Source organism: Echeneis naucrates, chromosome 16 (genome assembly GCF_900963305.1).
Source record: "Echeneis naucrates chromosome 16, fEcheNa1.1, whole genome shotgun sequence".
In the NCBI taxonomy this organism is placed as follows: Eukaryota; Metazoa; Chordata; class Actinopteri; order Carangiformes; family Echeneidae; genus Echeneis; species Echeneis naucrates.
Genome location: NC_042526.1, coordinates 3,765,025 through 3,789,391, shown reverse-complemented (window position 1 = coordinate 3,789,391; position 24,367 = coordinate 3,765,025). Strand labels below are relative to the sequence as shown.

The window sequence follows — 24,367 nt, the reverse complement described above, 5'->3', positions numbered from 1 at the left end:
GTAGCGAACACATCCAGAGAAGAGGAGGGGAGCGATGCAGTTTTCCCCCCAGACATGATGACATGTCGCAGCAGGAGAAGCACAGGTGTAAATACTAAAATGAATGATGGCTGAACCCCATTTAGCTGCTTCGGTTTCAGCGCCCTGGCATGTCACGCTGCCAGCAGTCACTGAAACTGAACGGAGTCACGGCGAATGGCTGATAACTTAATAAATAAAACCAGAAAGGAGAGAACCAGAAAATTCTTTAATAATACCTCAAAATTTGGGTAAGGCAACCCAACACAATAAGCAATATAAAAATCTGTCCTAAAAATGAAATGGATTATTATAAACTGTGTTCACACATTTGCACAAAATTTCAAAAGCACATTTTGAAGCGACATGCATGATGGAGCATCATTTGAACCAGTTCAAAGAAAATATCCACGAAAGTGGAAATATTTGCCAAAAACACAAAAGTAGAGCATTCTTTGGTATGATCTATAAAAATATGAAAATGAATTTTAAGGTAATATTCAGCCTTGAAACTACCGAAAAGGTTGTTTTTACACAGCTATGTCCATCGAGACAATTGTGTTGAAATTTTAAGTTCAAAAAGAAAAGAGACATTTAACATACTTAAAGTTTAGTATTTACCATGTTAAATAAACATCCCGTGTCCCTGTGCTGTGCCCTCCAGGGGCTCAGATAGAGTTTCATCTGAAGGACCAGCTGTCCTTGTGTCTGTATGACTCTGGGTCCTGCCCAGCAACACACACACACACACACACACACACACACACACACCACAACTTTCAACAGCTCAACACTCCTGGCTTTAAACTGGCATTAACACTGTACAATAATAATGACACAAAGAGGCAGCTCGGTCTCTCCTGGAGTGAGAACAAATTTAAGATCAGCATCCCGCTAGCTCGACATCAGCAGACTGGACTGAAGGAAGCTGGACTGAAAGAAAGTTGGCACTATTAACTCGGGTTGAAAAGGAACACGCAGAAAGGCTGAAGTAAACGGCAGACATCATCGGTGCGATCACTCTGACAGAGGCTGTTCGTCGCAGGAGGCCATTTGCTCTCGGGTAGGCTCAGAGGTAGAGAAGCTACAGATCAACTAAAAGATCTGTTCAAATTGTTTGAAGGGGCAACATGAACTATAAGATGCAGCTGCTGAAGCCCGATTCCTCTTTGCTAAGTGCAGTCCTGTCCCCAAACACTTCAATAACAGATCATACTGCATACTCACACCATCTAGATAATCCAAATCCAGACACATTTCAAAGTTTGTTCCTGGGGTCAAACATGAAGCTTCCCAATCGTTCTCATCAGTCCCCTTCGATATTCTGCTGCTCACTGAGGGCTGATAATTATAAAACCACCTGTTCCTGCCTTGATGTTTTTCACAGGCAACAGTCAAGGGCCCAAATGTAGAACATGGCCAACATTAGCATTAAAAAGTTAGAAAAAACATTCAGCATCAAATGTCGCTCCTTTAATCACCAAGCCTCTTGCTTTGGTTTTATTTTTAAATGAGTATGCTAACCAGCTGACCTCAGTCTCAGACTTTGTCATAAAATTTTTTAAAAGCTGCCCCGAAGACGTAGAGCTGCTCAGAGGACATATTATAACCTCCTGAACTGGAAACCACGGACTGCTCCTTCCCAGAGACCACGTTCATCAGCAGAGGGGAAAAAAAAAATAAAATAAAATAAAACTTCCTTATAGCACCTTTAAAAAGATTAAAAATAACCAGGTGAATGCAGTTTAAGGCTGGAGCATCATTTCTGGGGCTCACAGGGTCAAGTCCTTGAATCATCAGGGAAGAAGCACATTTTGTCTGTCCTCAATTGACTCAATGACTCAAACCCAAATATCTGCAAAGCTGATAACTTAAATATTTTAAACTGGTTCTCTCCATGCTGGCAGGGCTCATTCATTCATTCATTCATTCGTCCATCTTCTACAGCTTATCCGTTTCCAGATCACGCAGGATTCTGGAGCCAAACCCAGCTCGCAGGGCGGGGTCACCCTGGACAGGTCGCCAGTCCATCACAGGGCCAACACACAGAGACAGACAGAGACCAACAACCACTCACACTCAGACCTACAGGCAATTCAGAGTCACCAACTAACCTCTCATCAAATCACTGGCACAACTAGTGGTCAAAAGCTTCAAAGGAGACCTTTACAAATGGCTCTTTGCATGGACTGTTCCTTCTTTTGCTGGTGATGCAAAATAGATAAGGTTTGTGTATTCTCATTGGGTGCATAATACGAAGCAAATATGGTGTTCAACTATTAAGGTGCTTTTCTACTATTTAAGAGCAGATCTGTCACAGCTGCAGTAGCTGCGTCCTGAGTCTAGACTACAGTAATAGTATTTTTCAGCTGGTTGTTACCCTCTAGTCTCTGGAAAAGTGAAAAAAAAAACAAGGTAGATTAGAAACACTTGTGAATATTACTGCTGATGGACACGGTTTTTCTTTGGAGTTAAAGTGTCAGTGGCATTTAAAAAGTTGCAGTTTTATCACTTCTGCATGGTGCACATTTTGGATTGTTCTGAGTGTTAGATGTTGTGTACACTATATACAGTAAGTACGGGGGTAACGGGACACAGCTGGACTCTGCATCACATGCTGTCCACGGACAAACCTGATCATCAGATCCTGCAGATGTTTTCTTCAGCTCTTCTAGTATGGGACAGTTTAACTGCGCAGATTCAGTCAAAGGAAAAATTAAACTGCTTCATCTGTGCATTAAGGGATTGGGGCAGTTGGTTAAACCAGGTTTTATGGTTCAGAACGAGTTAAAAAAATGCACCTGATGGTTTGTGAACCATCTAGAAGACTACAAATGTTCAGTCATTTAGCTGGTAAACACACCATTATAGAGAAGGTGGCTGGTGCTTTTCAAGTTAGGTCTCTGAAAAGTGTGCGAATCCCAACCTCTCCTGTGGACTTGTTTGTATCCGAAGAGATAATGTGGTGGCTTAGACCAGGACAGCCATTCCTCTCTGTCTCCATCTTTGTCTCAAAGACTTGTCCTTCCTCGTTTCTCTTATCTGCTGTAAAAAAAGAACTCCGCAGGGACAGAAGAAGTGGCTGTGCTCAGATCAGCCGATCAGACTCACGCTGCCTTGTTTTGTGCACAGACTCAGTGCTTCAGCTGTGAGGCCGCTGCCCGCTGGCAGGATGAGGTACAGTTGTGTGTCAGGAGCGTTTAAATCCAATGATATTCCTGCTGTTCAGTTAGTCCACTGAGTCCTTACTGTCAGAGTGAGGAGTGTACTTCAGCCGGAACGTCCCTGTGAAAGGCAGAAAGAGAAAAATTGTTCTAGATGTGTTAAATGTCGATAAATTAAATAAATCCCCTGAAAACATTTAAATAGAACCACAATTTTTTCAACCAATCCAAAAAATAAATGTAAATCTTTCTGTTTGTATCCAATGATGTCACACCATTTCCAGATGCATCTGCAGATGAAAGTCCATTAATTTGTTGCCTGCTTGAAAATGCATTTGCAATTTTATACGTGAGCAGTTTAAAATGTAATTTTCATTTCAGGATAGCTGTGAAACTGTGGAAGAAAAATGACAGTAGACAGGTGATGACAGGCCAACACACGAGAATAACCTCCCCCAAAAACACAGAACGGGGAAATTACTTAACAGGTGTACTTTTTGATTCATTCATAAAAGCTCACCTTGCTGTGCTGAATCCATGGGCGGCTGTTTGCAGTCCTCTGCTCTGTGTCCGTTGGCGCCACAGTTGTAACAGGACAGGCTGCCTGCCACTCGTTTCTGGCCTCCAACTCCCATGCTGCCGTGGGGCTGGTAGAAGCCGAAGCCTTGCTGTTGATCATGTGGCAAAGGGCTGTGACGGTACAGGGGTGGAGGCATCATCATCGGGTAGGAAAAGGGTGCGGCTCCGCTGCCGGCGCCGCTGGAGGAAGCCAACAGGGGGCTGAGATGAAGCAGGGGACCCAGAGTGAAGAGGGAGGGGCCGGCTGAAAAGGGCTGCAGGTAGCCGGCCGCCGCGTATCCAGGCAACGCCCCGTAGCTGCCGCAGTTACCCCGACAACCGCAGGAGCTGCAAACACACACGGAGGTGGCGTGACCTGAACTTTGATCCAATGAGGAGGCAGATGACGGGGAAGGGGAGGGGCTGGAGGTCTGCTGGGGAGGGTAGTAAGTGTTGCCGGGTACTGCAGCCACAGGAACACTGCTGGCGGTTGCCATGGAGACAAAACCACCACCGCCAGGAATCCCAGACTGCGAGGTGGATTTTGTGGAAGGACAAGCGTTGGAGAAAGACAAGAAGGACGAGGAAGAGGAGGTGGGAGGGAAAGTGTAGTACCCGGATGGAGAGGGGGATGGAGAGGAGGAGGAGAGGTGGAAGTGGAGAGGCGGGTGGGAGACGTGGTGGAGGCTGTTGGAGGTGGAGGTCAGAGCAGAACTGGTTTCCACCATCAGGCCCACAGCTCCTCCTGGCAGGCTGCGGCAAACCACCGAGTCCTGGAGTGCAGAGGGGCTGTCCATGCTCAGGCCGGGGAACAGGTTCTCCAGCCTCACCCCCATCCCCACCCCCACCCCCACCCCGAGCCCCGGGCTGAAGCCTGCAGCTGCTCCGGGCACACCCGAGCCCAGAGGCTTAGTCCTGTCCTCCATGCACAGCGGAGGGGGTCGGGGCTTCCGAGGGGAGGTCAGGATACGCGCCGGGTTCGAGGCTGGGGAAAGCAGGGTCTGCGGATAGCTGGCCTGAGGGTGGTAGGTTGACTGCGGGAGACCAAAGGGCAGCTGGGAGGAGCAGGAAGGAGGGAGAGGAGGAGCAGGGTCGGTTTGGACGGGCAGAACCTGGGCGGTGGGCCGACTGGAGCCTGCAGGGCAGCTGGAGTTCAGGATGAAGAGGCAGGACCGGTCCTTCTCTGGAACCCCAACTGCTGCATCTGGACCTGAAACACCTGAAACAGCCAGAGCTGTATCAGCACATGAGCCATCACTGACTGTCAAACACAGGAAGGTAGGAGTCAGACGTAAGAGTTCCATTAAAAGTACAGAAAAGGAAAAAGACATCCCAATGACTGTGCTCGTACACAATCCAATTCTTCTTTAACTTTGGCACAGCTGACTCAAGGTCAAAGGTCAATGTGACAGTGATCGCAAAACCTGGTTTTCACATTATGAATGGAATATTTGGAAAAGTTCAGTGGATTTCCTCCAAATTTGACCCAAGGACAAAGGACAAACTATTTTCATTTCGCTGGTGAAATGTCAAAAAACACGGGCAGTGACGTCACGAAAAGGCTGAGGTGGAGACATACAACCACAAACTGGCAGCCTATGTTAGTGCAAAATATTACATTTGGGGGTAAACTGCAGGAGAATGAAGCATTATGGGGAAATTCTAAGGCTCTTTTCTACCTGCAGCCATCATAACCTGCAAAACTTTTCCAGGGTCTTTTTATTCCTACGATTTTCACGCTACAAAAATTCAACATGTTAGGAAACTTACGCCTGTGAAGGCCCCTGTCGAAGGTGGTGTCGGAGCAGAGGGGGGTCCGAGGGGAGCAGGAAGAGCTGGAGTAGCCTGAGGATGAGCTGCTGTCTGTGGAGACGGGGTGATGGTGCTGCACTGCATCCACCTCCACCCGCAGCTCTCCTGAAATATTAAAAACCGACCGTTTCACACATTTCACACACCAGGAGCCGACCGCTGCAGCACTCTGAGCATACAGAGCGGCTTCGTTACCTGCCGTGGAGGAGGGATGACCTGAGGGTCCCATGTGACTGGAAGGAGTAACCCGGGCAATGCCACTGCAGGACCGCTTCTCCATTTTCATCTCCCTGCTGGTGACACACAGAGATTTACTGCCAGTCTGTTTCCAAACGGTGAATTAGTATGGAGCTCAAGAGATGTTTGTGGTGTTTCATCTTTTTTAGTACCCTTTTCATTTTGCAAATTTTAGCATTAACGTTGGGAGGTTTTTTTTTTTTTATCCCTTTTAAGAACTTGTCCTTCATTGACCACCAGGGGGAGACTGTGTCCACAAAACATGTTCCTCAGCATCCTGACTGCTCCTTTACAAACACATCAACAAGCCCATAACATGGAAAACCTGCAGGAACTTTCCATTAACTTGCTTGTTTAAGCATGTAGTCACAAAGCACAACTTTTGGCACCTGCCTAATGGAAACCTGTTGATAATGTGGATGGAAAGATGATGAAGAGATAGTCACAACAGGTTTACACATGGGGAATGCAGGTGTGTGTGTGTGTGTGTGTGTGTGTGTGTGTGTGTGTGTGTGACAGAGAGCATGCGTGGGTGAGTTTGTGTAAGTAAGAGAGAGAGAGAGAGAGAGAGAGAGAGCATGAAGGCGCATTTGCTTGCACTCCAGTGTTTTTCGTTCAGAGCTTTGCATGTGTGCTGGTCATCTCCTGCCTAGTACATCTTATCTCTCCAGCCCAGTTAACCATTGACACTGTGTGAACCGTTAGTGGTCAATATTCACTGTGAAATCAGCAGCTGATCAGTCTCTCTGTTAATCATTAACAAGATAGTGCACCTGATAACTTCCCTATGCACAGACACACCAATCTACACAATACAAAGCAGCTTGAAGTCACTTAGAAAAATATTGTTTTTACAGATATGGAAATTTATATATATCACTGTTTGTAGACTCATCTTGCCAATAGAGCAAAATATGAGAGTTTATCAAGGGCAAAATCATTGAGACGAAACCAATCCATCTGCAATTTATCTGAAAAGAGTAAAAGGATTTGAAAGAGCAGATTTTTCTTTTTAGGAGCAACCGTGAATTTTTTAAACCACAGTTATAAAGCTGCTCTTGTAAATTTTCTCCAGATGATCTGGAGGATTCGGAGCTTTTGGGAGGATGTGCGCTCCATCCGGTCTGAGCAAACAAGCTTCAAAGGAACACATAGATGTAGACGTACACTTCATGTGTTCCAGGTCAAATCCAGGAACGCAATGAGCATGTGTAATCCGATGAGGATTTACTCCCATTCTTAAAAAGCACGACATCAACCCCCCCAAAACTGGATGTGTGATGTTTTGTAGTTTACCCTACTGACTTTTGCAGCTCTAGCTGGGTCTTGAGTTTCTTCTTGGCTCCTTGGGTCAAATCGTACTTGTTTAAATCCTCTTCTGTCAGCGCCAAAAACTAGAAGAGCAGGGAAACAGAATCAGAGAGTGTAGAGGAAGTCTAAGGACAACTTCTTCAATAGAAACAAACTAATCTGCATTTAGCGGCTGATGAGGCCACTTGTTCTCTGTTAGATGTCTGTTAAACAGCTCACCTCCTCCATAGTGAGCTGTTTGAAGACTGGGTAGTACTTATGGAGCCGAAGCTTGCGGAGCCAGTCCAAGATGCCGTTCTGCTCCGGGGTGGTGGGCTGGGGCTGAGACGGAGGTTGGGTGTGGGCCTGCAAACGGGGCTGTGAGTACGAAAGGGACTGGGAAGGTGAGTGGGACGTCGGCTGGGAGGGAGACAGGTGGAGGGACTGAGGCTGAGCACTGGACTGACTGCTGGGCTGCAGGTGGAGGTGGTGTTGGGAGTACGGGTGCGACTGACTGTGTTGGGGATGCAGCTGGGTGGAGCCGTCACCTCCGCCCACCACGGAGGCCTGACCAGGCAGGGAGGATATGGGGGGAGGGAGGGAGGACAGCTGGGGGGAGTGCTGAGGAGGGGGAGGTAGGGAGGAGAGGTGAGGGATGGAGCGGGTCAACACAGAGCTGTGGCTGCTAACAACAGGCTGGACGCTGGCCACTCGGTACACCGCCCTGAGAGAGCAGAGACAGAGACTCAGGGGAGGGACAAGTGAGGATGACGACGAATAAAAGGAGGATGAAGACTCCTACCTGCTGGATCCTCGGTACTGAACCATACAGCCAAGATCTATGAGAAAAACAGAGAACCATTTTCATCAACATCATTGGCTGAGTGAGTGAAACAGAGATAAACTCATATCCTGCAGGAAAAAAAAAAAAACAAAAAAAACCTTCTCGTCTGGGGGTTTAAACCAGAAACATGATGTAGATGGTTCCACAGGAGGCAGACTCAGTAAGAACATGAAATTAGCCAGCTGCAGATTTTAAACCACTTCAACACCTGAGGGAGAGACAGCTCCACAAGCATCGTCAAGCCTCTAACATTGTATATTCAAAAAATAAATATTTGCACGTCTGTGTGTGTGTGCGTGTCTAAAAGGCTTGAATGACTCAGAGTCGCACCTGCAATTTTGTCTACTTCGTCTTCATCATCCTAAACACATTCCTCTTTACATATTTGTCTCATTCAAATGATTTGCCCTGAACAGATGGAAAAACAGGTATTTATAGTCCTTAGTTAGTTTCAGTGTTCCTTCTACCAGCCTCATTATGTGACAATGCAATCGATTCAACAGTCAGACTTTTATTTAGTCTGTTCATTTATTCAATTACTTCAAAAAAGGTATGAAAACTGATTTGAAAACTAATTTTCAACTCCTGTTTCTAGTTGGGTTTTTTGCACAGTGCAATTAATTAAGTTTTCATTTATCAAGAAACATGAAACAGGAAAATATTATGCATCGATTGTGACGGATGGCAGAATTAAAGCAAAAGCAAAAATAACCCAACTAATATCCTTCAATTAGAAAAAGAAGATTCAAGCTACTAATTTATTAAGTTATATATATTGCTGTGAAGGGAGGGAACTGCGGTTACCTAACAATCATTTACAGCGTCAGAAACAAACGGAATCAGCGAGACAACCAATTCAGAGCATTTTAATTTTATGTTTTCTGTGTCTGCTGTGTTTATTGAAATCAGGTCATTAACTGAAAGATGCACAGGCAGCGAATCATGTTTAATGTGTTCTGCGGTACACTGTGGTGCACATTAGAGTTATTAACCCTGCTTCCTGGGGTCTCCAGTGAGTCTGGCAGGTGCACACACACACACACACACACACACACAAACAGGTATAAACTGATACAGAAACTAGAAGCACACACACACACTGCACTGATGGCTATAAATAATCTCCAGGATGAAGTCACACTCATAGAATTGAGGACTCAAATACACACACACACACACACACACACACACACACCAACATGAGGTCACCACACTCCAGGCTTCCCAACACAAACATGCCACACCGAATTCCCACACCAGCCTAAAATAGACCTCGTCTGCTCCCTCCAACACCTCCACAACACAAACTGAAAATCCTGCCTGAGGTCTCACCTCTCCAACCTCCACCAACCAGGACCCAGACTCACAGCCGGGTCTTATCCATTATCCATTACCTCTTTTTTCTTCATCCCCTCCACCGACACCTGGAAATGAAATCTTTTATCGTGCCCCTCTTGCCCCATCCCCTTCATGGTACCTTCTTTCCCTCTGTCTAAGAATAGGGGCCTCGTCTTTTATATCCCTGCTGTCATCCATGAAGACTTTGTGGCTGCTAACAACTCATGAAATCAGCATTTCGTATCTGTCTGAAACGTTCTGCTGTTTTGTTTTGGTTTTTTTTTTTTAAGAAAGACTGAAATAAAATCCAACTACCAAGACTCTAAGAAAATGTAAAAAGAAAATGACGACTTACTAGAGCTGGAGGTGAGTGGGCAGGTTGGGGCTACAGGAACTGTGGGCGGGGAGGAGGGTAAGGGCGGTAAGGAGGATGGGTGGGAGGAAGTGCAACCGGGTGAGAGAGGCCTGGTGGAGGTGAAGAACATCTGGACGCTGTGGTGCTGGAGGACATGGCAGGGAAGCGCTGTCAGACTCCTGGGTGCAGGCAGAGAGACGGGACAGCAGGGAGGCCGTGAAAAACAAAGACATTATATCAAGCTGCACAGTGGAGGTGCACTTAAAAAAAAAAAAAAAAAATCACAGATTATTTTGGCAGAGAATCCAACTGCAGTTTCAGTTGGTGATTGTTTTTGCATTTTCACTGAATGGAATATGATTGTGTGATTTTTGTTGGCTCTTGTACCAAACAAACATGTTACTTTATGTCTGGAGAATATGATTTGTAGGGGGGGGGGGTGTCTCTGTAGCACCACATGCTAATAATGCACGACAACCTTTATAAAAAGAAATTACTGCTCCTGTGATTTTTTGTTGTTGTTGTTGTTTTGCTCCAATTTGGATATGTGGCTTGCCCTGTCTATATCTAAACTTCATCAAATGTTCATACACATCACCATGGGAGGGACATGACACTGACGGGAAAAAAAGTATATTAACAGGTAGGATTATGGTCTAACCTTGGGTCCAGATCTGTAGACTGAGGGAGGAACTTCTCAACTCCTTCATCAGGAAACGCTTGTGACAGCTAAGAGAGAATGGTTCAAAGTCATTACATTTCAATGTGGAAGATGCACATTCACATAAAACCTGATTAATAAGTTAATTAAAGTTGGGATTGAACAGCACTGAAGAACTCTCGCTATTCTCAGCGTGTGGCCTGAGAAAATCTGTGTCAAAGAGAGGGCGAGTGCAGGGTGCTGACCCGGGACAGCAGCTCCGTCACCTCCTGCTGTGTTCGGACCACGTTCAACATCAAACCATCAGACCAGCTCACCTGGGAGGGTGGAGAGAGGAGCAGGAGTGTGAAGCAACCAAAATACAAACAGAGTATTTAGAAAAGTGAGCAGGAAACAACACGTGTCTGCTTGGACTGACCTCGAACACGTATTCGCTGGTGTCTTCAGACTTCTGCGTCACTCCTCTCAGTATCACTCGCTCGATCACCACTGAAAGAAGAGCAGGCTGTTAAACAGGTGATTAAACACATTTGATGACTTTACACATACCAGCAAAGCTGAGCAAACTGCTCTGAAACATCTAAGACTGCAGCTTTGACACGTCAGTCATTCAGGATGGCCAGACGAAATGAAAAATTGGTCTATTATAAAAAATAAAAAAAAAAGAAGGTAAAAATAACGTGAGGACAAAACCAGAGACTTCAGGACTCAGTGGGGATCAAGAAGTAACACACACACGCACAAAAAAAAGGTTCAGATTTATTTGTCTATTTTGACAATACCTTTGACCGTGACATTTTCATCATTCTTAATTCTTGTTGTCACAGTCATATCACTGTCATAAAGCACTTTTAATTGCATTAACCTTTAAGAAAGGTGTGACATAAACAGAGTTGGACTGATTGATTAGAAGCGCCGTGACATGATACACTGAACATCCTCCTTCAGCTGCTGCTCTTAAGGACCTTTGAATGCTCGTCCAGCTCTAATGCTGAACCCTTGTCCTCCCTTCAGTGCAGCGCCACTCCCAATCATCCGGTCCACCTTAAAAACACATAACCTGGGTCTCTTCCACATTGGACGTAAGCTCGTCTGCTTGAGGTGGAGAGGCAGGTTAGGGCCGATCCACTTTCATTAGACCCATGCTGTTGGATGCAAAGTGAGTTGAAAGGGTAGGAGCATTCAAACGATGGGTGGGTGTGTGTGTGTGTGTGTGCGTGCTGAAGGCCTCCCATCTGAGGCCACATCAGGCATGCAGGGACAAGCAGCAGGGGAGGGGAGGACATGAGGAGGCGGAGGAGAATGAATGGGGGGATAAAGAGAGTTATTAGCTCTTTTGTAAAACACTTGCTAGGAAAAGTTTTTATTAAAAGTTATTATTAGCATCCTTACAATTTTCAACACACACACACACACACACGCACACACACGCACACACACGCACACACACGCACACACACACACACACACAAAACTTCGCTGTGAACCTGCTGTGCAGCAGCTGTGACAGGCTTGAAAAGGCCACCTGCCATTCACACTAATTTAAGCTGCCACACACGCAAACCTGGACTCACACACTTTATTAAGACATCACACATCCATTTGTGTGTGTGTGTGTGTGTGTGTGTGTGTGTCTGTACATGACACGCTAATGACGGGTTACAGCTTCAGCATGTCCTAAAGACATGATAAATGTCCCTTTCGACCCCTCTGTGAATTTGCTGCCTCACAACTACAAGTGACACTCAACAACAGTTTGTTAAACCAAAATGAGGTGCAGCTCATTCTGTGGGACAGAGGGACCGACAGGACGGGGCGCATAAACTGAACTGTGTGAATGTGTGTTTGTGCATACTGCTGTGTGCATGTGCGTATTTTTTAATGCTGGTGACAGCTATGTAGTGTGACCATGAGGTAGTGAGATAGTTGAATATTGTGTTACAGAGAAAGGCTCAAGGCCAAGGCAATAACAGTCTGGCCTTAAACCACATATAGTGCTGTGGGGCTGAATATTGGTGAAACATACAGAAACCAGATTGCAATTGTTGACGATTATTTCATAATTTTTTGCAAATCAGTGTCATACAAAAGAAAATATATATGATGTGATAAGGAACATACTCAAACATACTCTGTACATCAGGAAAAATGTCTGTACTCTGACTCTGCTCAAGGTTTTTCCTCGTCGTGGTCGACAAATATTTTCTCTTGGTGGAAATTGATTAATCTATTAAAAAGAGAAGGTCTACATATGCTCCATTTGAGACAAACTTTGTTTTGAACTGACATTATACAAATAGAAACTGAGCTGACTTTACTGGTGACTAATTGTTTCTGATGGTTAATAATAATTTTCCCACATATGAACGCCAGCACGACCACGACTGAAGACTGAAGACTAAGAGTTAATTATATGCATTTTATTTTATTTTATACCCAAACAACAGAGAATATTGGTCATTTAATTCTGCTGACATGGAACATAGAAACTTCTTTCATGAAGTTATTTGCAGTGTTGGAGAGACACCTGAGATCAATTCTGCCATCTAAAAAAAAAAATAAAAAAATGACGGCAACAAATAAAAAAGGAAGACTTTTATAATATATATAAAGAATATTGAACTTCTATTGTTCTCAGACCATGAAGTTTTATCATAGATATCATTGATTGAAAAGGTCGAGGCTGATGATCGCGCTGACAAAACACCTTGTGATCATCACACACCCCCCCCCCCTCCCTTAGGGCTGCATTCTTTCACCCTAGTTGTAGTGTTCAGATGTGCCAGCATGCCACATCTTGTTCAACTGGGCTTAACTGGCTGTATAAGAAGACACATGCAGTGCATGCCGATACGCACAGATGGGAGGGTGGGGATGAAACCATGAATACAGTTGGTAAGTAAGACAGATAGATCAATAAAAGGATATTTCCATTCCATGAGCTCATGTGTATTGAATGTTGTGAATAGAATCAGTCAATACAATGCAGCTTCTGGACTGACTGCCTCAGTAGCTCACCTTTTCCTGCTTTCCCCTGGTGGCTCTTTGTTGCTGCATCCAGGGCTTGCCCAGCAGGCAGAGAAGGGGGCAGATGAGAAGGTGGTGGTGGTGGTGGGAGGGGGGGAGGAGGAGGAGGACGAATAGGGACGTCTTGGACAGGAGGGGTGAGGTCTTGACCGACTGGTTGGTCTCCCCGTCCCTTGGTCGTCCCCGAGCCCGGCTCTGCGGCTGCGCTGGCCTCTCTGGTCTGGCTCTGGTGTGCAAAATAGAGAGATTATTTATCAGAGGAGAGTTTAGGAGCACCGAGGAAAGGTCAGAGACACCTACAGTACAACATCATTACAGGATGTGTCAATAATCTGACAGTGACAGGGTTCAATGGAACGTTTGCTTTTGGTTTATATTCATTATTCAATATGAAATTCAGCTTCAGCAGAAAAAGCCCCCCCTTCCCCCTCCAGTTGCCCTCACAGTCCCATGTGGGCACAAAAAACACACAAATTAAAGGCCAAATTCAACAGCCATCTACATGAACGCAATACTTCAGCTCTGTGCTGTTACCGCCTGAGCAAATTCAAAGCGTAAGCAACGTCCTCTCTCTTACGCTCTCTCTTTCTCTCTGAGGCTGGCGGAGAGCTAAAACAAAGTAAGGAGAAAGATTTGGCAGCGCAGAGCAAACCAATATTTAACCAGGCGGCTCAACTGAGAGGGCACTCTTATTTATAGCTGCATCCTCGAGGAGCATTTTTAGGGAGAGAGCGCTCGTATTCAATCACAGAGTCAAACCAGGAGCTGCTGCTTTAACTTTCCCAGCAGGCCACGGGCCTTAAGGTAACCTCAGGAGGACATTGGACTCCAAATACAGCATCGTGTATTTGATGAGCTTTGGGGTCTTGCTCACAACTAGAATTTCTGCTTTTTTTGTATTAAGCTTTTCTTTATAGGACAGCGGAGTCCAAAGAGCCGCCAAAGCAGAGACCCATGATACGCTCCCTCTCCAACCAAAACAATATCGACATCAGCTGAGAGCTCGCCGTCAACAACATACAGTAAAAATCTGTGACATCTGATCTGCCTTTGAGTGGCCAGAAACATCCATTAAAAAGTTAAAAACTAATAATTACAGCATCTTTTGTTTCTTTCAGTTAATGAATGTTTTACTGAAAGAGGAACATCAACACTGTGGCGATGCTGTACCACAGGCTGTCAGTCTCTAACACAAACGACACAGTTCATAAATCCCTAAAGACCACAAGATTATGAAATATTACCCCGACCCAAAGCCAGTGCTGTAAGCAGTTTGTCACAGCACTACAATGTTTGCATATTATCCCTGACATGTAAACAAAGCAGGGAACTCAGCTGTTGGCCTTATTTTGGCCAGATGTTTCTCTGTTTGTCATGGAAATTCAATCATCGCAAAATAAATGTAAATAAGAGGAAAAAGGGTTTATTTAATCATTTATTGTACCTTAATACTAAGTTGTATATATTGCATGGAAGAGCATGACTTACTGCACTCTAAAGCACTTCTGTGTTCAAAATGTGTCTATCTCTGTTTAAATAAAGGTTAAACGCTTCAAACTTTGAGTTTCTCTGTGTCAGCAAGAAACTTTCAACAAATGCTGATTTACAGATGTGGAGAAAAAAAATAATTTGGTGTATGGATATAGCCTCTTTCTTCAGAGGAAAAAATCCAATATGCAATTGCGTACACACGTACACACACACACGTACGTACATACACACACACACACACACACACACACACACACACACACACACACACACACACACACGAGGCAGGAGATCTGAAAACAATTAAGGGAGCTACTGCCACATCTGCATGTTACTTGCAGAACCTGCCAGTTGTGCTCCGTCTGCACACTGTGAGTGGAACGCAGGGAGATTCTGACTCTGCAAGGCCATCGGACACACAAAGAGAAAACAAACATTCGTGAGATCAACATGAGTCACTGGGATGAATAATCTGGAAGAAACAGGAAATAAACCTTCCAGCTAACTCGATAACATGCGAACCCTCTTGAGTCCTGCTTTTAGCAACAGTAGAGTAAAAACAACCCAAAACTATAAAACCCAGACTGTGTGCTCACAGCGACTCCTCCTCCCTTTCCTGCAGCAGTCAGCTCGGCTCTGCTGTTAACTCAGACACTGGCATCGCTTTTTATAGATTTATAAAGTTCTCATATAATGGTGTGATTATGCAGGTCTGCACAGGCCCAATGGGAGTGGGCAACTTATTGCATGTGCTGTTCATATCGCTGCAACTTTGTTGCTAGACCCTGCTGGAAAAAAAACAACTTCAACTATTGCTCCTCTGTAGTCAGCATCCAGCTGCTTTGTGTTAAAATAAGCTTATGCAAGTCGAAATCCTGGAGGAAGAGCTGGCTGCAGCGACTGGCGCGGCAGTGAGATGTGTCTTTATGTGGTGGAATACAATTTTAAAGGAAGTTGGACCTAAAGACACTAAAACTCTGCGAGACTTTGTCACTACTGGTGATCCCCTTTGTGTTAGTCATAGATATCTGATTTATTTAAAATATAAAAATATTGATTGGTGTATTTACTAGTCAAGACTTTGTTTCCCTTCCGCTCCCACCAGCTTCATTGCACTGTGACTAATAAACTTTTCTGCAGAGGGGATTCACGCTGTTACATCCTTCAGCCATTTTGTCAAATGTAAGTACAGTTGATGACAGAAGGCCCGGGAGAAATCTGCTCCGCTGATGATAATGTACGAGACTCCTCAGTTTACAACCAAACCCTGCCATTCCTTCTGAAGGAAAGAGAGCCAGAGCATTTATAACTTCCTGGGGATTCACTGGAGACACACACACACACACACACACACACACCACAGTGGGTTGATTTCAGCTTAGAGAAATGTGCTGACCTGCACTAAGCAGGAGCCAAGGGCAACAAAACACTAAATACAAACGCTCCTCTCTGAGCTGGGTACTTTCCCTCCACTGCTCACACATGTTTAAACAGTGCGTCTGAGAGAGAGAGAGAGAGACACACACACACACACACACACTTTGTTTTGCTTCTTAAACTTAGTTTTTTCCATCTGTCTTTATCTTGCTCAGAGCGATAGTTCTTTCTCTTCCACAAGATGATCCCAGATGTTGTTGTAACAAGGGTTAATGAACTGCTCATTTCCCTGCATCAGTGGGAAATCCCCTCCTCTTCCTCCATCTGTGATCTCCATCTTTTCTTACAACACATCCAAGCAGTGAGATCACATTCGATTGTAAACAACTGCTGTTTTTTTTTTTGTTTTTTTTTTTCTTCTGCCTTTACTCTTTTCATTGCCGCTATTTGGACTTTTTATGGTTAACCACAGATGTTGCTGTGAGAGGTAGTGTTGGCTTTACAAAGAGCAGTATGATTTCAAAATATTTCTCACATGGAGGAGGTTTTGCCGCCAAAAATAAAACAGATCAATGGTTCATAATCAACATCCAGCCTCATTAGGGTCAGCTCGGCCGAATGAAAAAGGTGGGAAGTCGGAAGCTGAGAAACAACATTGTTTATTCACATTATTCATATTCTCACGTGTTCTTCGAAACCTTTCTTGTACTCATTTGTGCATTTGCACATCAACCCACACGTGTTTTATGTAAGCTACTGCTGCTGGACTCCTCTACCTCTGTTACAAATCAGCTCAAATTTATTTGATGTTATCGTTGCCTGACCTAAATCTTTTGATGGCGGTTATGTTATAATAAGTTAATCCTGTCATGTTTGTCTTACATTTTCCTTATTGATATGAAACAGATATTCAATTTGGCGTCAGTATATTAAGTTATTTTATTATTTGGATGGCCTGCGATGATGCTAGTTAGCATCCTTCTTCTTCATCCCATATTTGTAGGAGTAGTGCTACATTCCTGGGCGAGTTATAGCCACAAACTGTTTGCCTGAAGGTAAGCACTTCCCCTCACAGCCAAACCAGTGGATCCCGAGCAGGAATGTGACAACACCGATCTGTAGGAGGCCTAATCTGTTACACCTGCGCAGTAAGTTATCCGCTACATGGGATAGATTGATATTTTATTATGTCAGTTAGTTGTACACAGTCACTATACAAGTAGATGTTGTGCTTGTCCATGGCAATATGGTAACACAAGTAGTAGACTGCAGCTTCGGTGCCGGTGCTCTCTGCTGTTTCAATAAACCGGTAGGACACCGACTGCAGGAAATTCACTGACCTCTAACAACCAAACGCCAGATAACCCCAATAATCAAAAGATCACAACTTTGACTGAGATCACATGACACATGGATGCGTAAAAGTTGTTCTACAGGTGAGACTTGCTGCCTCTTCATGGGACTTTTGTTTCTTTTAATTGCTCTTATCCTTGTTTTATTTTACTTAACTTGTTCCTTTGTTGGAAACTGTATGTTTTTATTTAAATAACGTGGCAACAGAGTCTTTCTGACAGACAGTACATGAAAAGAATTAAATGATTTCTGCCACGTTTGCATTGAACGGGATTTACCGGAGACATAAACTACGTTTTGATAAACTGACCATGAAGGTTTTGCTGGCATTAAATATACAGAAACACTTAAGAAACCAGACGGATTGGGACTGTATTTTCTGCCTACCCTTTGCCAGCAGGTGCAGTGGGAGAGGCAGGGCTGGCAGGCAGACAGGGGCAGGTAGGCGGCGCTGGCATCGGGGAGGGAGCAGGCAGAGGGGGACAACGTGGCAGCCAGAGGCAGGGATGCGGTCTGACGATGATAGTGGTGATGTGGCTGAACGTAAGAAACAGCCGCTCGATCCCCAGCAGGCCCGGCTGCGTGAGATTCTCCTGCTCCTCCGCTGCTCACCTGAAACAAAATAAATAAATAAATAAAATAAAAATCCCCATCGCCACAATAGAAAAGTTGTCGCTCCGCTTCTCGCCTGAACCTTGAGTGAACACAGTCGGATATTCTGGATGTCTAACAGCAGTCATTAGCACATCATCTTTTAAAACTCAACCTTCAAAAAGCTTTTCACTGCTAGTTACCACCAAAGGAGAAATAAATGGATGAATTTGCCAGATAAGTCAAGAGCACTTTTTAAATTTGTATTCTACATCATGAACTCCTGTCAGCTTTCACCTACAACTGTGTAATTCACCTTGTTCACCCCTAAACACACAAGTGAAGTCTGTCGTGTTCAGAGAAAGCCTGTCATTGACTACGCCTGCCCTGTAATCTTGGTGTATAAATCACACGTCAGAGTGCAGCACTCATTTGTGTGTCATTTTTCTTGAGCAGGTGTCAGAAAAAAGTGAATATTTTGTTTGCTTTTCACTTGGTATGTTGACGCTTTCTTTTTCCTCTGAGCAGGTGAAAATATCTCGGACATCCGGAGGCCCAGGGTCTGGAGCGAGGTGGTGATGACTCACAGCGCTCTAAATTTACAGGGCGCCTCTTTCACGCCGTCACCTGCTTTATCAGCTACCTGAGAGGAATTGTTGTTCTCAGTAAAACTACTTCTCGAATTGTGTTTATTTCATTCGCATACCAATTTCTCCGAGGCTGCTTTCACTTCCCCTCAGAGCAGTCACATAAAAATCACACTGAATGTCTCTTCCTCGATTTGGACATTCTCCACCTGAAAGCCAGTTACCTTACAACTTACTGCGCATGCAGAGTTGTTATTAATGAATATTTGTGTTGGTGACTGACTGGGATAGTAAATGACAATCTAAATTTAGAGCTGCGTGATGTGTAACAACAACAGTTTGACATTTTTAAATGATGGTTTTATTTATTTTCACTAATAAAAAATGATAATGGGATGCTTGTCAGGTCCTCTACTAAACCAAGAAGTTCTTTTATGTCTGCAACTTACGATTTATTGGCCTGAGTATCGCTGTTTATAGAGCTAACAATGCAAAACAGTGTTGTGGCAAGTAGGAATCTCTTACACCATAAAAATTTCAGAACCTGCAGTTTATATTTGACACTTGGCCACTTTGCTATTAGTTTGATTTCATGTGGTTTCTTGTTTTTGAAAGCACCAGACTTTTCTGTACTTCACCGGTGTTGATGAACTTGATCTGACCGACTTGCTCACCGGTCTCACCTGCAGGATCTCCTGGATCTGGCTCAGCTGCTGCCTCAGCACCTGTTTCTGGTGGAAGCTGAAGGCCGGGTGGTTCGATGCCATGGTGAAGAGCAGCAGGAACTGCTCCTCGGTCCGGCCGTCGTTCAGCGCCAGTCCGTAGTTATTGATCACCGTGTCGGTGTGGGTCAGGGTCCGGTACAGGACCCCCGCCGCGTCCCGGTTGTCTGAGCCCAGCAGGGCGAGAGACACCAGCAGTTTGCTGCGGACCACCTCGTCGGTGATGTTGGTGAGGCCCGACAGGTCGGCCGGGTTGTTGGCTTTGATCTCCGCATCTCGGAGGGAGTGGTAGTCCTTGCGGGCCAAGTCCTCCAGGCAGGAGCCCAGGAAGCGCAGCTCGACGGGGACGCAGAGGTCCAGCAGCCCGCAGAGGAACTCGGCTCTCTGGGCCGAGGTGAGGAAGGAGAACCAGCGGTAGACCCCCTCCCTCTGGACGCAGCTCCGGCTCTCCACCATCCTCACACATCCACCCCGAGCTGCTGTTGGTCCGACAGCAACAAGAACAGTCTGGACGCGGGCGAGAGCAAAACTTTGACAACAAAGGGGAGCGAGCGAGCGAGCGTGCGTGCGCGCGCGCGCGCGCGTAATTGCGGAGGAGCGCGTGTGCGGCGCGCTTCTCCCGAGCGGCCGCAAAGTCGGAGCTCGTCAGTCAACTTCCATCCAGGGTCGCTTTTCTCGCCGCAGTCCGGCTGCTCGTCTCCGCACACGGCGGCAGCAGTCGCCTCCTTTGTTGGCGGACCAGGCTTCGGGCCTTCCCGGAGTCCGGAGCCCCTCCGCCGGTCGGACCGCAGCCTCCTCCGGGAGACTCAGAAACTCTTCTCGCAGACGGAAACACGCAGCTCCCCATTCAAGGAGTCTCCAAACCCGAAACGGAGAGCCGCTCCTCCGGCCGCATGGCTCCCCGAAAACTTGTGCGGCGGAGTCCGTGCACGAAGTCCCAACTCCCTGCAGAGACGGCGGGGGGGGGGGGGGGGGGGGGGTTAAAGTCCAAAAACAAAGCTAGTGTGGCCCGAAGCTGCTGCTGCTGCTGCTGCTGCTGGAAATAACATTATAACATTTCCGAGACATTACCTCATCTGACACCACCGTGAGGGGGGGTGGGGGTGGGGAGGGGTGGGGGGAGGACTGACCGGAGGATCCGTTCAATGCCCGGCCATGAATTCACAGCAGGACGTAGTTGCACGATCTCCGGATTCAGCCATGAGTCTGGAAGTCCTGGGGAGGAATATATCCGCTCGGTTAGCGCAGCTCCTTTAAAGCGCCAGACACACGTGTTTAATGAGGAGAAGAGTCCGGCCAGTGTGACAGTTAGTCTGTGTTCATCACGACCAATTATAGATTATTGGTTTTAACAGCTGGCTGATTAGTTTTAGATTAAAAAAAAAAAAGCTTATCGGATAAAGCAGCAAACGTAATTTGGCTTTAAGGGAAACTCGCATTGGAAAGTATCGTCAGAAGCTCACATTTAGGAACCTGGAGTAGAGTGGTGACCATCCTGAGGGGTGGGGCCCACCGGCGGGCCGCCAAGGTATTGCAAGTGGACAGGTAAATCATTTGGAAAACATTTAATTTTATTATTATTTTTTTTTTAAAGGAAATGATGTCATTAAATGTTGAATCTTCTCTGTTGTCAAGAGCCCAATCACGTGGTTTTGGATAGTTGTGTTGGCATCGATGGCAGAAGAATTAAAGGGAAAGGTAGTCAGTGCTGTAGGTGTGTGTGTGTGTGTGGAGTGATGAGTGAGCCTAAGTCACAGAATAAAAGAAGAAATGAGCTTCCTTTGGCGTCAATTTGGACCTGAATGTTTACCAGATTCAGCTTCCTCTGAGAACTGTGGCCTACACAGACGTCTGACAGCCTGAATGATTTCGGCCTCCTTGCTGATACACCGACAGCTCGATAGTTTGAAGTAGGCCATTAGTTGGAAAAGGTTGGGAACTACTGCTCCAGGAGGAATGCCATTACTTTTTTAAGACTTCAAAAATGAACTTCATGGCAGCCTGCCCAGTGTTTTTACTGAAGCCACTATATTGATAATTGTATTTTATGTTCTCCCTGACAGCAGCGCTTATCTATCCCTCCATTATCTGTACTGCTTATCCATGCAGGGTCGTGGAGGGGGGGAAGGTGGAGCTACTCCCGGCTGACATAAGGTCAGGACAGTTTACGCCCTGGACAGTTAGCCAGTCCATCACTGGGCAGAGCAGCAGCAGTTACCTCACACACTAATCTATACTTTATTGATAGTTATGCTCATTTAAAGTTTCACTTGAATGTGTCCCAAGTATGAGGCCGTCGTTGTTTTGTAGTTCATGTCCAGGACCAGGAGGTGGCGTCGTGTATCCATGTCACAGACGGGATATGAAGTTGGTCCATGTTGATGCAGCACAACACAACACACAACACATCACACGCATGTGGTGATGCCTCCTGCCCATGTCTGCTTACATCGTTTCACCAAAATAATTTAAGGTTGTTGGTTAAACATGGATCTGGACTAACTCGCTATGATGTGTGTTACCGCCTTAATGTGTTTCTGTCTCCCTCCTTCCCTCCATCCTCCACTCTCATTGAAAACACAAGTCTCTGGAGGTAAAACCCCGCCCCCGACCAAGGCCCCGCCCCGCCGCTGACTGATGGAAAATTCAGTTAACGTTGCTATAGTAACCATAGGACTTCCTCTCAGCCCGGCAAGCACAACTCCCTCTTCTGCATCAGGGATGCCGCCTAATGCACAATCGCACACAAGTAGGAGATTAAAAACACAAGAGCCAGGAGTCGTTTTCTTTCCAACACTTTCATTATTTTCTCCACATAACTCAAAAACAAAACAGAGTAATTCCCAGAAACATAAAGAAAGAAAGAAAGGAAGAGAAAGAAAGAAAGAAAGAGGAGAGTCAAACTATAGAGAGAGAGCTTTGCATGCTGTAGCATGCTGCGGACTAACAGGGTGGCGCAGGGCATCGTCACCAGGCTGATGGCATACAGCAGAGCTTCTTCAACCTGTTTCTGTCTGGGACCCAAAATGAAATAAAAATGTACGCTTCTGCCTCTCGTGGTGCAGGCACATGAGACTGAACTCTTGGAATCAGGTGGGGAAACACCAGAAATGAGTTTGGAGTCGGATACATAGTTTGAGAAACGCTGTTGGACAGAAAAACAACAGCGATATTACCACCACCACCCCCCCACCCCTCGCCCCTCTCCGCCTTGTAAGTTGTTACCAATGGCAACAGGCTCAGTCATCCCATCCCATCACGTGAAAGGAGCAGGATGCACACACATGTTCACACACTCTGATGAGCATTCATGTGCACACATGTAAACAGAGATGTGGGCCTGGGAGTTGGGTTGCACGAGGTCTTGGATGGGTGGAGGAGAAGCTGAGCACATCGATCCTGGCCACTGCTTTCTGAACAAGGTTTTAAACATTTCGCTAAATTTCTCTCCGAAAGGTTTTGTCAAGCTCAGCGTGGAGCATCGCTGACCCCGCAAAGACTCTTCTGTTGGTTTCTTCTGCTTCACTCAGCTCTTGGTCACTGCTTCTACCAAAACCTAACATATCGCATGTGCTTCTGAAGCTCTTTTTTGCTTTCAGATTCAATGCACAACTAAGATATTACAGTACATACGCATGCATTGTTGTTGTTTTTGCACTAGCGAAGCAAGGCAGTTGGCGACTAGTATTTTTTTTTTATTTTTCTCAAACATCTTATGCAAGTATAGTATAAGAGATGTTGTTTTCAGGTTAGATTTTGATAGAAGCTGTGGGAGAGAATTATTTATCTCTATCATTTTGTCTTTTAAGCTGAAGCCGCCTGTCCACTGAATGTGGTATTTCCTCGAAATACTTCTGTCGGCGGCAGAGTGGGCGCAGGTCTTTGCCAAGGACAATCATCCTTGAACTACCACCAACTCAGAGGAAGCTCCATCCTCTGACTGGTGTGCGTGTGGAGGTGGGAGCGAGTAGGAGGGAGGGACTGAGAGAGCAAAGCTGTCAGCTGATGCTAGTAGGCTGGATGAGGATGAGCAGTGACTGTGTCCTCATGAGATGCTCTTGTAAAGTTCATGAACAGCGTGAAAGGCCACAGAGCTACTTTGAGACCACGCGTGCACACGTACGCTGGTGGAAAAGACACAGAAGGTTTGCTGCGGGTTGCAAACACGCTCACATTCTGAACAAGAAAAATCATTTACACACATTTTACGCTGTCAGCATACAGTATGTGTACACAAGCGGGCCCTCGTTTGCTCGGGAGACAGACGTCGGCGCGAGAACTTGAAGCAAAAGGACGGGGTGGATGTGATGGGCGTGTGTGCGTGTGAGAGAGAGAGCGCATGTATGGGAAGCATCAACCAAGCATGTATCCAGGCAGTTGCACACGTGGCAGTTTAAGCAACACAAACACACACACACACAAACCTTGAACCATCAGTAACAACACCTGGGCAGGCACCTGGGCAGGTGGAGGAACCAAAAGGCAGGAGTCATATAAAGGGGGGGTGGAGGGTTACAAAATAAAGAATATATCCATCAATGTATTGTACATGAGAGAAACTGTTGATAAATAAATTCAAAGTTACAAATCTGTTGAAAACTATGATTTGAAGATGAAAAAGTCTGTCTCGTCAGTCCTGTCCGTTGACAGTTGAAGCAGACATCTCGCTGTAAAGCCAGCTGCGTTCTGCCCACTCGAGTCCTCATCTCCCTCTGGACGGGTTCGCCCCTCTTTCATCCGCCTCTTTGGGCTCCTCCGCCACGAGGCCCTGACCAAGCTTATTCAAGGTTAGCCACCGTTAGCCCAAATGATGGTGGAACGCCTCCTTGGTCCTTGTCTTACTTGAGCCAGTTCATGAAGGGGCAGCAGATTTGTCATAATACTCATATGAATTTATAGTTGTTGTAGCATAGATAGGCTGACTCTGAAAGCAGTGCTGTCC

The 24,367-nt window shown here is 45.7% G+C and overlaps 1 protein-coding gene across 4 annotated transcripts; it reads right to left on the bottom strand.

Moving 5' to 3' along the window:
- Nucleotides 1–211: 211 nt before the first annotated feature.
- zcchc14 (zinc finger, CCHC domain containing 14) lies at nucleotides 212–20,375 on the bottom strand. 4 transcript variants are annotated; one of them, XM_029522090.1, is made up of 14 exons: nucleotides 19,378–20,375; nucleotides 17,913–18,137; nucleotides 13,296–13,530; nucleotides 10,696–10,766; nucleotides 10,523–10,594; nucleotides 10,278–10,345; nucleotides 9,617–9,795; nucleotides 7,882–7,918; nucleotides 7,320–7,803; nucleotides 7,086–7,183; nucleotides 5,748–5,842; nucleotides 5,511–5,657; nucleotides 3,703–4,959; nucleotides 212–3,303 (listed from the first exon to the last, which is right to left on the bottom strand). In XM_029522090.1, exons 1-14 carry the CDS (start codon nucleotides 19,879–19,881, stop codon nucleotides 3,248–3,250), a joined length of 3,528 nt encoding a protein of 1,175 aa, XP_029377950.1. In that variant the 5' UTR covers nucleotides 19,882–20,375; the 3' UTR covers nucleotides 212–3,247. The 4 variants fall into 4 exon arrangements, with proteins under 4 accessions (XP_029377950.1, XP_029377951.1, XP_029377954.1 ...); XM_029522091.1 differs by having other exon boundaries at nucleotides 5,748–5,845; nucleotides 7,095–7,183; XM_029522094.1 differs by having other exon boundaries at nucleotides 7,095–7,183.
- Nucleotides 20,376–24,367: the final 3,992 nt, after the last annotated feature.

Coding starts and splice junctions, on each gene's coding strand:
- zcchc14 (XM_029522090.1), bottom strand. CDS start 19,881: ATGGTGGAGAGCCGGAGCTGCGTCCAGAGGGAGGGGGTCTACCGCTGG. Junction 7,184..7,319: donor AACAGCTCACTATGGAGGAG/GTGAGCTGTTTA, acceptor CTGCTCTTCTAG/TTTTTGGCGCTGACAGAAGA. Junction 4,960..5,510: donor CGACAGGGGCCTTCACAGGC/GTAAGTTTCCTA, acceptor TGGCTGTTTCAG/GTGTTTCAGGTCCAGATGCA.